The sequence below is a fragment of the Penicillium psychrosexuale genome (genome assembly GCF_028828465.1).
Source record: "Penicillium psychrosexuale strain IBT 29551 chromosome Unknown utg000002l, whole genome shotgun sequence".
In the NCBI taxonomy this organism is placed as follows: domain Eukaryota; kingdom Fungi; phylum Ascomycota; class Eurotiomycetes; order Eurotiales; family Aspergillaceae; genus Penicillium; species Penicillium psychrosexuale.
This window is the reverse complement of record NW_026643187.1, coordinates 3,894,656-3,910,762: the sequence shown is the minus strand read 5'-3', so window position 1 is coordinate 3,910,762 and position 16,107 is coordinate 3,894,656. Positions and strand designations below refer to the sequence as shown.

Here is a 16,107-nt window from a genome sequence, read left to right as displayed (position 1 = left end):
TGTCTCTTAGCAATACAGAAATTACGATCTTTTTCAGGATTCATCATAGTTCCCTCCTCTCCCACTCCTTTGGTTTCTCTCATTGGCTCAATTTGGTCTGTATAGAGAGCTGATTTTTGACTGACATCAGACTTCTTCTGAGCACATGTCCTTTCCGAACCTAGTACGAGGGTTTTTAGGGAATACTTAATCATCGGTTTAAAATCCGTCGCCTGGCGTGTTTAATTCAAAGAACTCATAATTGCTTCTCCTGTCCTTTCTGTTTCTCTAGGGATGACTCTGGTATCACTGGTAGGTTGACACGATCCCGAAGAAACCCCAAAATATCTTCAATCTCGTCCTCAACACGGTACCAATGCCCTAGCCCTTGATATTCCTTCCATGTCACATCCATGCCTAGGCCATCTGACAGCATACGAGACATCTTTTCACCAAGACGCGCAGAGACTTTAGGATCTTGTGCGCCATGGCCCAGAAAGACAGGAGTGTGGAGGTGACACAAACTTGTTGAATCACCGTCTTCCGATGACTGGATATTCTTCGGAATCATAGGAAGAGCAAGGATGTCACGAACGTGGTTGATAGCCTGGATGACCAACGGAGCTTCTTCCTCGTCCTCCTCGAATGGATTGAAGTCACCACACGGTGAGCTGTCTTCCTTGAGCCCCTTGAAGGGATTGGAGTCATCGTGTACTGGGCTGCTCTCCTCCAATGCATTGTCGCTGAAGTCTTGTTCGGAATATACATCTGCTTCTGACTCTTCATCACTTTCACTTTCCTCGGATGAGTCGTCTTCCGATTGCATCTCCTGATGATTGTCTTCCGCCGATACTAGGCTTGCATCGGATCGGAGAATCTCGCATAGTTGCTGCTCAAATGGCAGCCATCCACTCATCCCAATAAATGCGCCGAGTGTATTTCCTTCACTAGTGTCGGGCCAGCCACCTAAAAGCGCGAAGATACCCGCAGCACAGCCTTGACTCAACCCCCATATGATGATCTTTGAATGACTTGCCTCGCCTAAAATCCGTGCCTCTTCGGTGACTAAGCCGCGAATGAACTCAGCAGTCTCAGAGAGCCCATCCACCTGAAGGTCTGTTCTGTGTCCGGGGTCTTCAAGGGAGTAGTTATCGTACCACTGATGAATTGGGATCTTCTTGAGTATAGCTGACCTCCGCTTGCGGGCAGTGGGAAAGACAAATTTTACTGTAGGAAGTCGGCCTTGTAGGCTTGCCGACACAAGGAGCTCACGACCAAAGCGCTCAGCGTTACTACCTCTTCCATGAAGCGAGATGATAGTATGTGTGTGCTCTCCACTCAGTGGCTGGACAACCAATGGGGTGGGATACGGTTTTCGAGACATTAAGCTTATATTGACAAGGAGAAATACGGAAGACCACACGGCGCTCGATAGTTACGTATTCAATTAACAAGGGGAGGTCCAAGCCCTGGTGGGCCCGGGCGGTGGGGATTTAATACCTGAATTACCATTACGCGAAGAACACTAAGCACGGTCCACCGGGTCTCTGTGGCTCCCGAGCCGCCGCCCATCCATGGGTGGGTCCACGGTTGCGGCTCTACCAAGTCTCACATCCTTGGAAGGTTGGAACGTTTCGCATTCCATGCAGGAAAATTTACTCCATACGAGCCATGCAACTAAAATAGGACTTTTGGTTTTTGCTCTTTTCATTTTCAAATTCTTTTCTTTCGGTAATTGATTACATATTTCCGTTCATTTTTGCCCGTTTTTCTTTTGCTTTTAGTGAGGTTCTGTTTCTACTCTGACTCCGCGAGGTATATTGTTTCTGACTGAGATATGCATTTACTTACATTCGGGATTCTCCCACAATCAAAATATTCCCAATTTTCTTTGTCGGTAGATAGACTAAATCTTGAAGCGAGTTTTGAGAAGTCGTCACCAGACAACCTGTTGCATATGTAACATGACAGCATGCTCGAGATAAAATGGTTTCAGTACAGTGTCCACAATGTCATCCTCGATCCAACGACTTTGCCAGTCCGGGTGATACATAGCCTTGATATATTCCCAGTACTCAGGATAAAATCCGGCCATCTCCCAATCGAGTATTCCAACAACCCGCTCACCACTGATAATGATGTTTCGCGGAGAAAAGTCCGCGTGGGTGAGCACTGTTGTATGGGATGGCATGGCTCGAATGAGTTTTGCAACATGCTTAATCCAAGAGTTCGTCGTCTGGTTGATGGTCATTGCCCGGACCAACCCTTCATTGAATTCGTTCTCCGTTTTATATGGGCCAAACCCACCCTGTTCGGCACAAAAGACAGGATCCTCACAAGCTGAGCCATCAATAGAGCCGATAAAATCGCCTTCAATTGATCGTAGCTCGGACATGAACTTTTGCAATTCCGAGATAATCTTTTGGCGTCGTGTGTCATCCATATCCTCAATAACATCGCGAAGAACCTCCCCTTCAATGTACTCCATAACAATGACCCCACGGCCAATGGTTTCATCGACATAAGCGTTATAAACCTCTGGAACCGGAATGGAAGTTTTAGAGCGGATGAACCTCATAGCTTCTGCCTCAGCGAGGCGGCTTGGGTCGCATAATTTCACTACCGTCGTGTTATCCACACGAAAGACATGGATCATGGTATCTTCCACGAGACGGTTTGAGTCGGTCAAGTCTGATGGTGATATTCTGCGATCCATGGTATCACAAAAGGGAGGCTTCGTGGCCAAATGAATTAAAGACCAAAGATCGCGTCAAGGAACACTTTCCCGTTCGTTTTTCGACGCTGAAACCACTCCTAGTCTGGCCCCTAGCAATGGCCCCTAGCGAATGTTACTCTAACGAATCTTAGGGCCTGATATATACCGCTGCAATGAACAATAGACGCTCTGTTTGTCCTTATGATCCTTTGGCGCCCGGTTAAATAGTCTTATGTAATCCCTTATGTCACATGATACGTCACGTGAGAAATTACCTAACATATGTCTGGGCAACATCTCAACTACCACTACGGAGTACTCCGTACATACTAACATACTATCAGATATTTCATGTATATGTACATAGTTATGAAGGTTCTGAAACCGTGCATCGGGCCGAATGCGTAATATACAACGCCATCCATCATCCACCACCCAGCCATTTATCCAGATCTAGTCCATCTGCGCAAACACTTCCAGAGCCTCATGTAACCTTCCAAATACACCGCCATGCCATCCCTTCAACGCTTCCCACTCCTCCACCGGCAACATACCTCGACTCATGCGCAACCACCCCCCGACAATGAAATCCGCATAGTTTGCCTTGCCCCCCATCAGGAACGGCCCACTCGCATCATTCGTATACAACTTCGCAAGTCCACCCAAAGTCTCCTCAAAGGACCTCAACAACTCCTCCCTCTCCTCCCCACCAAGCGCTAAAGCCTCCCACGGCACACCCATCCTCTTCGAGAACATAGCCTTGCACTCCTCCGCAACAGCGGGATCAAAAGGCATGCCAGGCACCATCAGGCGCGCATGCGCACTAAACACAGCATCGACATTCGTATTAAATTTCGCGTATGCAGCAACAGGCCCCTCCGCGACCTGCGCCTCTGCAATCGGCGCGTAAAGCCCCAAATCCCGCCCAAAGACGAACTCCAGTGTCTGCACCGGGAACAAGTCTCCCGCCCCCGACGATGGGTATTGTTCCTGTAGGTATATCGCGATTTCGAAGGAGTCGCCCACTATGCGCCCGGTGGCTGGGTCGGAGAGAACAGGTAGGGTTTGGTAGGGGGATCCGTCGGCAAATTTGCGTGAGGCGGGAATGTTGAGAGCGCCGCGGACGGAGCTGATGGCGAGTAGGGGTATCCAGGTTGTTTTGTAGGGGACATTTTTGAAGTTCAGGGCGTAGCGGCTTTTCCAGGGATTTGGGGAGCAGGAGGATTTTGTGACAGGAGGTGCGAGGGCGATGTCATAGAAGGTCATTGGGGCCGTGGGGGGTGACATGGTTGAGGTTGAGGTTGTGAGTGTCACGGCGCCCAGAATTTTCACGAGGAATTGGAGTTCAAGGGGTTGGAGTGTATTACACCATGGGAATCGGATTGGAGTTTCCAAGCTTGGTTTGGGCTGTTAATTGATCCCTGGAAGTCGAGATCTATATATGTCGATTGGTGTGGAGGCCCCGGGGGCGGGGCTGGATGAGTCTTCATGACTCATCCACGATGTGGGGACTGGTGGGCCCGCATGTGGCTCATAGTTACATGTACGGAGTAATAATGTGTATGGAGATGTTGGAACCGAGTCTCAACTTGTAGGCAAAAATAGTGGCAAATATAGGGTTGTCAGGCACCACCGGATTGTAGTTTTGGCTCTAAGTAACATCCTTGCGGAATTATGTAGAGATATGCCCTTCTCCCTCGGCAGGTTCCACGACGACAGCAAGTAGCCATAGTGAGGTTATTCACACTTCCTAAATAGGAAATTCTCTGGATTGACAGGAGGTGAGTTACTGCAACGGCGTATTGCTGTTGATCGAGTGAGCCTCTGCGAAATATCCTTTTATTTGAGTACTCTGCTTTTTCTTAATGCTCGGAAAATTTTACCAATTAGATTTACAAGCTAAGATATATGATGAGTAGTCACATGTATGCGCAAGTCAATCTGCGCAGGGTTGGAAAGCTGACCCGGCACCCTATAGCAATATACCCCTCCGACTTTTAACAATGCCTCGCTTAAGCCTCGCAAAAATTACCTGGTAAGATCACAAGGAAACAAAAAAACAGCGGAACGGCTGATAGAGCTGACTGGTGCAAAAACTTTCGAGGTTGAAGCTATCCTGCACATCCGAGACAGCCAGCCGACACAGCCGGCTTCCTATACCAGCAAGCAACATTAGATAAACCGTAAAAGATTCAACCCTAGCGAGCGGCTGGCTGTTCAACATCGTCTCGCTCTCTTGTATTATGTCAGAACGAACCATTCGATTGTTTTTTGGAGACTCACTTGTCTTCATTGCGGGTCCAAAGTCCTGCCAAGTCGCCAACCGGCAAAACGCATGGGAACCCTATGGACCCAAACAATTGAACAATCAACAGGTAAAACCCGAGTAAACTAGAAACAAAGAGTGAAGCTCCAGCACCCTGGAAGAAAGATCGAGTCAGAATTCAGTCAAAATAGCAGAGACATAATGGGAATGATACTCACTTTCACACACCGATCACCAACAGACGCATTCCCTTGGCCTAGTTCCCAATAGGCCGCAGACAGTAGAAGGAAAACCAGCAGCAGGGTGAGGAAAATGAGTGTGTATACCACATTGATACGTGTTGCACAAATCATGAAGATGAACATCAGAACCGCCATAGTTATGAATAGGAATGCTGGTTTCGTCAGAGCTATTCATCAAATTTGAGAGTCTTGGTTGCCCTTACCATAGGTATTCATAAAGCTTTCGCTGGCTAGCCCGGCAGCTGTATCGGTGGTTGACGAAGAGTAGGGGGCTATGAAACGTGAGCAAACTCATAACTTGAGGGTAGAATGATATATCTGAACAAACTGACCGGCTGCATTGAAAGCTGGAATCATCGTGGCTGCAAACGCAAACCAAAACCCGCCTTGGTGAAATATCAGCAACATGAACGAGTGAGTGAGGCTTGTATCATGAGATAGGAAGACCCACCAATAGTGCCAAACACAACGCAGGGGAATGTATTTCCGATGATGAACTCAAGAATACTCGTAATGAGCAACAACAGACCACCAAGGAAAATGATAGGTCCACTGTTCAGTTCAATTAGATGGGGCTCTCTCGATCCATTGGTTTTCTCACATGAAAGCAATTCCATTCCCACTGGCTCCTCTCCAGCCCATCAAGCAGCATGAAACGGGTGTGGTGGTAATGACAAAACCTCCTAGTGCTCTGGATGTTGAATCAAGTCAGATACAATTGCCGTGCGTAGAAGATAGTATTCAGAGACTCACAATGGTGTCGGATTTCCAACCTTCTTCGCTAGTGATGATTGGCGAACCGTCATAGGACTCAAATAAAGCCTTTCAAATTGTTCAGCTGACAGAGTCACTGATGTTGGGACTGTAGTGAGAGCATTTTGTGTGTTCTCCCTGTTTTGGAAAGTGGCCTTCGACTCGCCATTTTGACTGGCGTAGCTGTCCATTCTGTTCTCGCTGGGTTGTGACATGGCTCTCTCTGGTTTCTTCAAAGAGTAGAAGAGTATACTATAGCAGGTAATGAGAATGAAAGCTCTGAAAGATAAGCCTCGTTGTTATTAAATTGCGGGGACTGTGGAACCTTTAACCTTTCCCCGGACTTTGTAGCTGACGTGCACCACGGGGTAATTGATCTTCACTCATTTCACTGTAAAACAGGGGGAGTGGAGAGTACAGTCATGCTCCTTTCCACCGCGTCCAATCAGACGGTTAATGTGGGATGTCTCGATTTTCAGCAAGGCCGGATGAGTCCAGAACAGGGAGTGAGCACAATAACCGATGAAAATAGACAGGGGGTCAACCAATGGAGTGTATCGATGTGCTATGTCCCGTATGCAGCAGGGTTTTAACTTTGATGATCGCTACCTTCGCTGAATCCAAGTTGCCACATAAACTCTGTGCCAAATAAACTCTTCCATCCGGGGGTTGACTCCACAAATATAACAAGGAGTTTGCTAGTCTTTTTGCGGGGAATGCAGATCAGATGATCCAAAAAGTATGTTGGTGGCTTTGAAACTTGGAAATCATCGCCAATTGCCAAGACCTGACGCGTTGAGTTCGGGGCCATGCGGTTCCGAAATGGCCATGCGGAGCCGCACAACTGAAATTACGATCGGCGCATTTCTTGCTGATTTACCCCGCATTATTTTGAACTGAAGGACGGCCCCGATATCCCCATCTGGTGAAGGGGGCTAAACCATTGTGAGAACTATGTTGTAGGATGGCCAAACATGCGGAGCCGCTCAGAATGACGTTTCAAATTTCTTATGGCAGTCGATGAACGTAGTCTTGATAAACACCTTGGTGGCCATATATTGCGAGGACCCTTGGTGTTAGTAACCTTCATGAAGAACCTTTTATCGAGGTATATATAAAGCCTGATTCCAAGTTCGTCGCATCGACAAACGTGACACTATCTTATCTCCCTCCCCTGAAGATCCCACACTACACAAATTGAAGATGACTAGTCTGAACATGGCATCTCGCACTGAATTCGAGATCCCGCGCCCCCGCAGAAAGGCTAGAAGATCTTGCTTGTATTGCCAAAAGGCCCATAAAACATGCGGTAAGCTCAGGGATACCCCGCCTTGTGGTCTCGAACAAGTGTAGTTCGAGAAGAATAAACTGACAAAGGCGGTAGGAAATGAACGCCCTTGTGGGCAATGCGTGAAGCGCAAGATGCCGTCGCAATGTGTTGATGGACATCGCAAACCGCCTAAATACCTCAATGGAGGTACGAAGAAAGCATCCAAGGCTAGCTCGTGTCGCGGTGTTACTTCCCTGCAGCAAACCCAGCATCAACAAGAGAATATTTCGAATACTACAATTTATGAGTCAGTCTAGCTTTACTTCAGCACTATTGCATCCTTATTAATATGGGGTATAGCAACGAGATAACTAGACAACAAGTCAACGATGAGAGACATATCCCAGACAACAGAAGCGACCCATTTGAAGAAGTCTTTGATGAAGTCATTGACTCAACCTTTTTCGACGAACAATCGAGTTTCAAATTCGGAAATCAGGCTTGTGGCGGAACTATCTTTAAAGGAAATGACAATTTCATGCCCTTCTTCTCAGATGCGGAATATTCGACGTCGTCAGAGAGGTCATCCAGCGTATCCGAAGATAGTGAAGTGGGGACGCCATACCTCGCTCTGGATGACAGCTTCGGAACCAGCTTGGCAAAGATACATATGTATGCAAAAGAGGAGCCATATTCCGGATTTGCTATCAGCAGTGGCTGGTCAAGCACATTCTTTCCCCACGGGATCGAAGAAGAACCCCATGGTTGCTGACTAGCGCAACCAAAATATACGCAAATTGGTTCTGCTAATTTTATGACTGGAAGAGAAAGAGAGATGGGCCCTGTGTGTTGGATTCTCGGAGATTTGCCCTTTCTGGGACTTTCCCCCTCGCCATCCTCTTTTTTTCGTGTACAACATTGAAATTTCGAAATATGATTATACCAATACTATTCATGATGACCATAATGGCCAAGATTGCAAGGTGTCGATTTAGTCAAAAGATTTTAGATGTATCTCTTGCGATGCCTTGAGGGTTAAGCGCCAATTCTGTTGGATATTTGCCACTGACCGTCTGCATATTTTCATATTTTCGGGCCAGAATAGTCCCGACGTCATTTGTGATCCCGAGATCTCCCTGGAAACGGACAAAAAGGATTTCGGTGAGAATCATCCATCCAATCGCAGTAGCTACCCGTGCGGCTCCGCATGGCGGGCCGTGCGTGATCCCCGCAAACCTTCCCCGCATTGCCTCTCCTGCATTTCAAGTTCTTGGATCATACACACTGAACCCCAATCAGTCTACGCCTTGCAGTATTCCGGGTGGTCTGTCATCGTTGACACATTCCGGTAGCCCGGTCTAATTGCCTCAGATGGTAGGAAACATGAGAATCGATGCGACAGGTCCTGCCCCGCCTTTTGCTACCCCGGACATCCCCACCCGACATGTTTAGCTATAAAGCTCCAACTGAGGCCCAGCAAACAATCATCAACTCACCAAAGAATCAATCTTCTACACACTTATAACTCATTCCAAACTTTCCATCTCATCAATATGTCCATCCCCGAGACACAATGGGCGCAGGTCGCCGAGAAGATCGGAGGGCCACTTGTCCTCAAACAGATCCCCGTTCCTAAGCCCGGTCCTGATCAGATTCTGGTCAAGATTCGCTACTCTGGCGTTTGCCACACCGATTACCATGCGATGATGGGCCACTGGCCCATCCCAGTCAAGATGCCTCTGGTCGGTGGCCACGAAGGAGCTGGAGTGGTCGTGGCCAAGGGTGAACTTGTGAACACCTTTGAGATCGGTGACCACGCTGGAATTAAGTGGATCAACAGCTCGTGTGCCGAGTGTGAATTCTGCAGACAATCTGATACCCCTCTGTGCGCTCACGCGCAACTTTCTGGATACACTGTCGATGGTACCTTCCAGCAATACGCCATCGGAAAGGCCGCCAATGCTGCTAAGATCCCCAAGGGTGTCCCTCTTGATGCAGCAGCTCCAGTGCTCTGCGCTGGTATCACTGTTTATAAGGGCTTGAAGGAATCCGGCGTTCGTCCTGGCCAAACAGTTGCTATTGTTGGAGCAGGCGGTGGCCTCGGGTCACTTGCACAGCAGTACGCAAAGGCCATGGGTCTTAGAGTGGTTGCTATTGACGGAGGCGAGGAGAAGCGAGAGATGTGTGAGAAGCTTGGCACAGAGGTATGATCGTGAATCTCTGTACCCTGACATTCTATGGAAGCTAACAAAAATCCAAAACAGACTTATGTCGACTTTACCAAGTCCAAGGATCTTGTTGCTGATGTGAAAGCGGCAACTCCCGATGGTCTTGGTGCTCATGCCGTTATCTTGTTGGCTGTCTCGGAGAAGCCTTTCCAACAAGCCTCAGAATACGTTCGCTCCCGAGGCACAATTGTTGCGATCGGATTGCCCCCAGATGCATTCCTCAAGGCCCCAGTGATTAGTACTGTCGTTCGTATGATCACTATTAAGGGAAGCTACGTTGGAAATCAACAAGATGGTGTTGAAGCTCTCGACTTCTTCGCCCGAGGCTTGATTAAGGCTCCATTCAAGCTGGCGCCTCTGAAGGATCTCCCCAAGATCTTCGAGCTTATGGGTATGTCACACACTGTCACACACTGTTATTTGTATGGACTTGAAGCTAACTCGAAACAGAACAAGGCAAGATCGCCGGCCGCTATGTGCTTGAGATGCCGGAGTAAATAATGATTGGTTAATCGTGCTCTAGGCACAGATTATGGACTAGGAGTATGCTGTATATAGGAGTGGAGACTTAGGTGTGGATTTCTGGGATTTATAAATTGAGATACTGAATTTGAATGACGTTCAACGGTTGATACACTTGTCATATTATTCGCTGATGTTGGGTTTGGCTTCTAGAGCTATGTCTTGCATTTGACTAGTCTCCACACAACCTCGGGAACCACGAGCTTATTATCAAGTTTATTACCGAACGGTGACGCCCCAGCCGTGGACCGAGCGGTTGCGGACAAAATAGAGTACCTGCCTTGTGTTGCATGAATGACTATCAGTGATAGACGACCAATTTACACTTTGTACGAGCCCCCTAAATTGAAAATTTATTTGATATAGTAGCATGATACCAGTAATAAATGCAAATGCACCGTCTACTCAAATAAGATGTTAAACTTGTGTTATTGTCTAGGTGGGAATAGCTGGAAATAATTGATCTTACCAAAAAATGATCATTTCGGGACCGCAGTATTCCACACCGAGAGCTTCATCACAGGACCAAAAGACGGGGTTGCTTCATTTCCCGCTTCCAACACCCGACGAATAATAGCGGTCCGGACGAAAGGAAGTGCCAATCACAGCCAAAAAGGGAGGCAGGGGGTTTGCTACCCCACAATTAGCGAAAAACATCGGACCGGCCTTTATCGATTGCAGTGCTTTCCCCGCGCTCCCCCACCCCGATCATTTTCGCCACCCGGGTCCTTTCCAGCAGCTATATAAGGGTGCCCATGGTTCTTCACAATTCTCACACACATCCCACATCTCACATACTGTTCAATCTATACCACCGACCGACTCATCTTTTCAATCATGGCACTTTTCCAATCGATTAAGACCCCCGTGCTCACATATGAGCAACCTTTGGGACTGTAAGTTCAACAAACCTTAATGATCCTGGGCAAGAATCTGACAAAACCATAAGATTCATCAACAATGAATTTATCAAGGGTGTGGACGGCAGAACCTTCGAGACAATCAACCCTCACAACGAGAAGCCTATTGTCGCCGTGCACGAAGGCGCAGAGGAAGATGTCAATATTGCCGTGAAAGCTGCTCGCGCCGCACTGGACGGAGAGTGGAAAACAATCACGTCGTCTGAACGTGGTCGTCTCCTTCTTCGTCTTGCAGACTTCCTAGAACGCGACATCGAGACATTGGCCGCTATTGAAGCACTTGATAACGGCAAGTCAATGACAATGGCCAAAGGGGATGTAAATAACTCTGCTGGGTGCCTGCGGTACTATGGTGGCTGGTCCGATAAGATTTACGGCCAAACAATCGACACTGATAGCAACAGCTTGACCTACACGCGCCACGAGCCAGTGGGTGTCTGTGGCCAAATCATTCCATGGAACTTCCCGCTCTTGATGTTCGCTTGGAAGATTGGCCCTGCTCTGGCCACCGGAAATACAATTGTTATCAAGACAGCGGAGCAAACTCCCCTTTCAGCGCTCTATGTCGCGAAGCTTATCAAGGAAGCCGGATTCCCCCCTGGAGTGGTCAATGTTATTTCAGGATTTGGAAGAACTGCTGGTGCAGCAATCGCCTCTCACATGGATATTGACAAGGTTGCTTTCACTGGATCGACTCTGGTCGGACGTCACATCATGAAGGCAGCAGCCGATAGTAACTTGAAGAAAGTCACTCTCGAGCTCGGCGGCAAGTCGCCGAACATCATTCTCCCAGATGCGAACTTGGAGGATGCAATCGAATGGGTCAATCTGGGTATCTTCTTCAACCATGGACAGTGCTGTTGTGCAGGCTCTCGCATTCTTGTTCACGAAGACATTTATCACAAGTTCCTAGAGCTTTTCAAGAAGCGAACAGAGCAGAACAAGGTCGGAGATCCGTTCCATTCCGAGACCTTCCAGGGACCGCAAGTCTCGCAGCTCCAATACGACCGGATCATGGGTTATATTAAGGATGGAAAGGGTGCTGGCGCCACTGTTGTCACTGGTGGCGATCGTCATGGCAGCGAAGGATACTACATTCAACCCACAATCTTTGCTGATGTCGACGAGAACATGACGATTGTCAAAGAAGAGATCTTTGGACCCGTGTGCACGGTGCAGAAATTCTCCACCGAGGAGGAGGCTATCAGAGTGGCCAATTCCACAAACTACGGTAAGCACTCCGAGATGTCACATTCCATTTGACTTCCATGATCTGACTAACGGATAAAAATAGGCTTGGCCGCAGCTGTCCACACCACAAACATTAACACTGCCATCAGAGTGTCCAACGCTGTCAAGGCTGGGTGAGTTAATTGAAAAGCAAAGCTAGTCTTTGAGCTTCATGAATTTGCTAACATATCTTGCAATAGAACCGTCTGGGTTAACAACTACAACACCCTTCACTACCAAATGCCATTCGGTGGTTTCAAGGAGTCAGGTATCGGCAGAGAGCTGGGATCATACGCCCTGGAGAACTACACGGAGGTGAAGACAGTCCGTGTTCACCTCCAAAAGTCGTGAGCTTCAGATCGCTGGGAAGATTTTCAATAGCTGTTTGGTTCCAATTTGTAAATACCATAGAAAATCAACTCTACATATTGAGTATTGAGTGCAATGTGCAGAAGTCATTCTTGGACGTAGCTATCGTAAAACTTCTCGTAGACAGTGCCCAGTCAGCCAAGCATATCAATCGATTACATCATCAATTGATTGGAGAACTGGTTCATCAGACTAAAATAAGGATAAATTGAGCGGGCATTCTGTGGGGAAATCTTACCCCTTAATGTAAAATCACAACAACCACGCTGCCTACCCGTTCAATTGGTCGATCACATTGAAGATCAATCACCCCGTGATATTTAGTAACTGCGGGCGAGCCCGTGACCACATCCCGTGACGGTGGGCTTATACGATTGGCTCGGTCTCGGTGAGACAATTCGCCGATCGGCGTCATCGCAAGAATGCGCCACCTCCTGCGCTGTAACCTGAGGTCAACCAGTGCTGTGAAAGCCTTGGATTCTTTACACGTCAGACCCAGATGTTTTTATTACCTGGCACACCAGATATTATCTACTTGAAGCATTCTATACTCGAGCAATGTCCAATTACAGTTCCTCTGGACCGAAGATGACTCGTGTCGAGCCGTGGACGGATACAAGCCCTAGCTCCCCCACTTTTACCTTTTACCCCACTTAAACTCACTCCGCACTCTGCAAAGTTCACGTGTTCCCCCAGGAATTATGAAATATCTTGGTCTGGAGGCCCCTTTCGTACTTCTTCCGCATATCGGGGCCACCCATCTACCTTCTTTCCGGTACATATAATTCACCAATAATACATGCAATAGCTTAGCATGGAAGACTCCCGTCGGCGTCAGCTTCATAGCTGTGATCCATGTCGCAAGGGCAAAAGAGGCTGCGACGCACCTGTTTGTTAACATGTTTCTGTGTCATCCACGGCGGTCGCTAACTTTTATACTTAGAAAGACCGCCAAAAGAGCACATTCAGTACTTGCTCAAACTGCACACGATGGAAAAAGGAGTGCACATTCAACTGGATCTCCTCAAAGCGCGTGGACTCGAGAGGGAGTCGAAAACGAATCAAAACCAACACCACAAAAGCATCTGTCGTAGGCTCTCATGACGAAGCTCTTGAGGAGATACTGCGCTCTGCGCAAACGAATCCCGCCGATCTTGGAGAATTGCCTGAATTGCTTGGATCCCCTGAAACCTCGGATTACGCCTCGTCCTCATCATCGTCGCACCCGGAAAATCACTTTCTGGAGTCATTCCAAACCCAAAATTCAAGCGACGACCAGCCGCAATTATTTCCATGGACGATGAACATCCCATATGATTTGCAAATTAATAACTCAAGGCCGAATGGATCCCCAGACTCCGCGGAATCAGACGCCCTTTTGGATTTGGCACCAAGTTCTGTCGACAGCACATACAGCTTATTGCCACAACAGGAATATACACCCACTTCTGATCTTATATCAACGGTTTCAACGTGGAAACCGAGTCGACAGAAACATCCATCTGAGTCTGCGTCTGACCGAAGCTCAGACACACCACCGCAATGGAACTTTTGCATCGCGTCCGAAAATACAGCTAAGCAAAGCGCTCGGGCGACAATGTCACGCAACCTAGTCCGCATATACCACGACAGCATGGAGAATGCTTTGTCGTGTTGGCTGACCGAGCACAACTGTCCTTACAGCGACTCGATCAGTCAAGTGGTTCCCGATCGAGGCATGAAAGAATGGGGACCGAACTGGTCAAACAGGATGTGTATTCGGGTCTGTCAGTTGGATCGAGTATCCTCCTCAATACGTGGCAGAGCGTTAAGTGCGGAAGAAGATACAAAGGCGGCTCGGGCGCTTCATCTAGCGATTATGTCATTTGCATCGCAGTGGGCTCAACATGCGCAGAAGGGCACCAGTGCATCGGTCCCCTCGACAATCGACAATGATGAGAGGTCGATCCGACAGAAAGTCTGGAACGAAGCACGTCACGCTTTGGAGCATTCGAGCAGTATTCCGTCTTTTCGCATCGCCTTCGCGAACATAATTTTCTCTTTGACACAAAGTCCGCTGGACAAAGGACAGGAAACAAGCTTGGGGGAGCTTTTGGAGAATGATCGCGCGCCAATATTTTTGGAATCTGCCAACCGGCAAATTTTCACTTTCCGGCACAAGTTCACGAGACTGCAGCGGGAGGCTGCTCCTAAAATGAGAGGGCTTGGGAGGGGCCCGATAGACCAGACAACGGCGAATGTGCTGGGAATACCACAACCGTCGGAGCCTCCACTCGATCCACTCCTGACTAGTCATGAACACCGCACTACGCTAGATCTGATGTTTTGGCTAGGTGTTATGTTTGATACCCTGAGTGCTGCAATGTATCAGCGCCCTTTAGTAGTGTCGGATGAGGATAGTCAAATTTCAACAACCTCGCCAATAGCCGAACCCAGAGACCAGATTAATTTCGATCCCTGGAATATTCCAAGCAATGCCCGCGGGAAAGAAGACGTCTGGGGAGATTTATTTCTTCGGTCTTCAATACAACGTCAGGGATCGAGCCAAATCCAGCCGAGGTGGCCATGCTCCTACGAAGAAGCCGCATCCATACTCTCAGAGGCGACTCCTGTCAAAGTGCTCCTCTACCGTCGGGTGACACAACTTCAAACCATGGTTTACCGAGGCGCAAGTCCCGAGCATATTGAAAATATCATCCAGGAGACCCTCCTGGTCTGCCAACACTGGGATTCCACATACCAGAGTTTCATGGTTGATTGCGTCACCAACCATGAACTGCTTCCGTCTCGCATACAGTCGTGGTATGTCATCCTCGACGGCCACTGGCACCTCGCCACGATGCTTTTGGCAGACGTGCTAGAGAGCATTGATAAATGCAAGCTCGGCTCTGATCTTGCACGTGAGGCTCGGCAAACTACACACTTGGTTGCTACGCTTAGAATGAATAATGCGTTGGCAGTTGGTGGACTTGCCCGGGCTTCAATACAAGGGCAGGAATCGTTCATGAACCATCATTTCCATGATTCTCTCAGTGAAGTTGCCTTCCTAGTCGAACCGTGGACGGCCGTGCTAGTTCATTGTTTTGCCAAGGCGGGATATATCTTGGTAGAGAACTTGGATGTTCCCACAGATCAGAATATGTATACTGAGTGCTTCCGGCAGAATTGTGAGTTTTTGATCCGTGCGCTTCAGTACCTCGGAAGAAAGTCCGATATGGCTTTTTTGGTGGCTCGGAGTTTGTTGAGGTCTTTGGAATCAAAGCTTGCCTAATCATCATGAGGATCGATTAGCCACTATGTTCTATATGAAAGATAATGCTATAATAACAGTAACCAAGTTTAATGATCTTTTGATTCATGAATATGTAACTAACCAAGTTTAATGATCTTTTGATTCATGAATATGTAACTAAACAATAATATGAAACTAAAGGCTAAATACAACCGATGGTATATATTGAGCGTATTCATACTAACACCAACAACCAGGTGGCGCTAGTTGTGTACGCAAGGTGAGTTACTCGTTCCTAGAGGACTATTTTCATCGCCAATGATCTATCCAGATGTCTCTACTCCTCCATCAATCAGAAATTGCGGAGAGAAGTCGACATT

General features: G+C 47.9%; 8 protein-coding genes across 8 annotated transcripts; 4 read left to right on the top strand and 4 right to left on the bottom strand.

Annotated features, from left to right (window-relative positions):
• Positions 1 to 235: 235 nt before the first annotated feature.
• N7518_002630 (alpha/beta hydrolase) lies at positions 236 to 1,363 on the bottom strand (the record flags this gene model as incomplete). Its single annotated transcript, XM_057183558.1, has 1 exon — positions 236 to 1,363. One exon carries the CDS (start codon positions 1,361 to 1,363, stop codon positions 236 to 238), a length of 1,128 nt encoding a protein of 375 aa, XP_057045008.1.
• Positions 1,364 to 1,915: 552 nt separating this feature from the next.
• N7518_002629 (aminoglycoside phosphotransferase family protein) lies at positions 1,916 to 2,695 on the bottom strand (the record flags this gene model as incomplete). Its single annotated transcript, XM_057183557.1, has 1 exon — positions 1,916 to 2,695. The coding sequence occupies one exon, from the start codon at positions 2,693 to 2,695 to the stop codon at positions 1,916 to 1,918; it is 780 nt and encodes a 259-aa protein (XP_057045007.1).
• A 453-nt stretch (positions 2,696 to 3,148) lies between these two features.
• N7518_002628 (glutathione S-transferase family protein) lies at positions 3,149 to 3,982 on the bottom strand (the record flags this gene model as incomplete). Its single annotated transcript, XM_057183556.1, has 1 exon — positions 3,149 to 3,982. One exon carries the CDS (start codon positions 3,980 to 3,982, stop codon positions 3,149 to 3,151), a length of 834 nt encoding a protein of 277 aa, XP_057045006.1.
• Positions 3,983 to 4,893: 911 nt separating this feature from the next.
• Positions 4,894 to 6,147, bottom strand: N7518_002627 (uncharacterized protein; the record flags this gene model as incomplete). Its single annotated transcript, XM_057183555.1, has 8 exons — positions 4,894 to 4,930; positions 4,979 to 5,115; positions 5,180 to 5,355; positions 5,407 to 5,475; positions 5,536 to 5,589; positions 5,655 to 5,755; positions 5,805 to 5,894; positions 5,957 to 6,147. The coding sequence occupies 8 exons, from the start codon at positions 6,145 to 6,147 to the stop codon at positions 4,894 to 4,896; spliced, it is 855 nt and encodes a 284-aa protein (XP_057045005.1).
• Positions 6,148 to 7,378: 1,231 nt separating this feature from the next.
• On the top strand, positions 7,379 to 7,998 carry N7518_002626 (uncharacterized protein; the record flags this gene model as incomplete). The annotated part of the gene is made up of 2 exons (XM_057183554.1): positions 7,379 to 7,533; positions 7,587 to 7,998. 2 exons carry the CDS (start codon positions 7,379 to 7,381, stop codon positions 7,996 to 7,998), a joined length of 567 nt encoding a protein of 188 aa, XP_057045004.1.
• Positions 7,999 to 8,779: 781 nt separating this feature from the next.
• N7518_002625 (zinc-dependent alcohol dehydrogenase) lies at positions 8,780 to 9,951 on the top strand (the record flags this gene model as incomplete). The annotated part of the gene is made up of 3 exons (XM_057183553.1): positions 8,780 to 9,430; positions 9,491 to 9,845; positions 9,905 to 9,951. The coding sequence occupies 3 exons, from the start codon at positions 8,780 to 8,782 to the stop codon at positions 9,949 to 9,951; spliced, it is 1,053 nt and encodes a 350-aa protein (XP_057045003.1).
• An 862-nt stretch (positions 9,952 to 10,813) lies between these two features.
• N7518_002624 (aldehyde dehydrogenase family protein) lies at positions 10,814 to 12,477 on the top strand (the record flags this gene model as incomplete). The annotated part of the gene is made up of 4 exons (XM_057183552.1): positions 10,814 to 10,872; positions 10,926 to 12,127; positions 12,191 to 12,260; positions 12,327 to 12,477. 4 exons carry the CDS (start codon positions 10,814 to 10,816, stop codon positions 12,475 to 12,477), a joined length of 1,482 nt encoding a protein of 493 aa, XP_057045002.1.
• An 832-nt stretch (positions 12,478 to 13,309) lies between these two features.
• Positions 13,310 to 15,766, top strand: N7518_002623 (Zn(II)2Cys6 transcription factor domain-containing protein; the record flags this gene model as incomplete). Its single annotated transcript, XM_057183551.1, has 2 exons — positions 13,310 to 13,384; positions 13,439 to 15,766. 2 exons carry the CDS (start codon positions 13,310 to 13,312, stop codon positions 15,764 to 15,766), a joined length of 2,403 nt encoding a protein of 800 aa, XP_057045001.1.
• Positions 15,767 to 16,107: the final 341 nt, after the last annotated feature.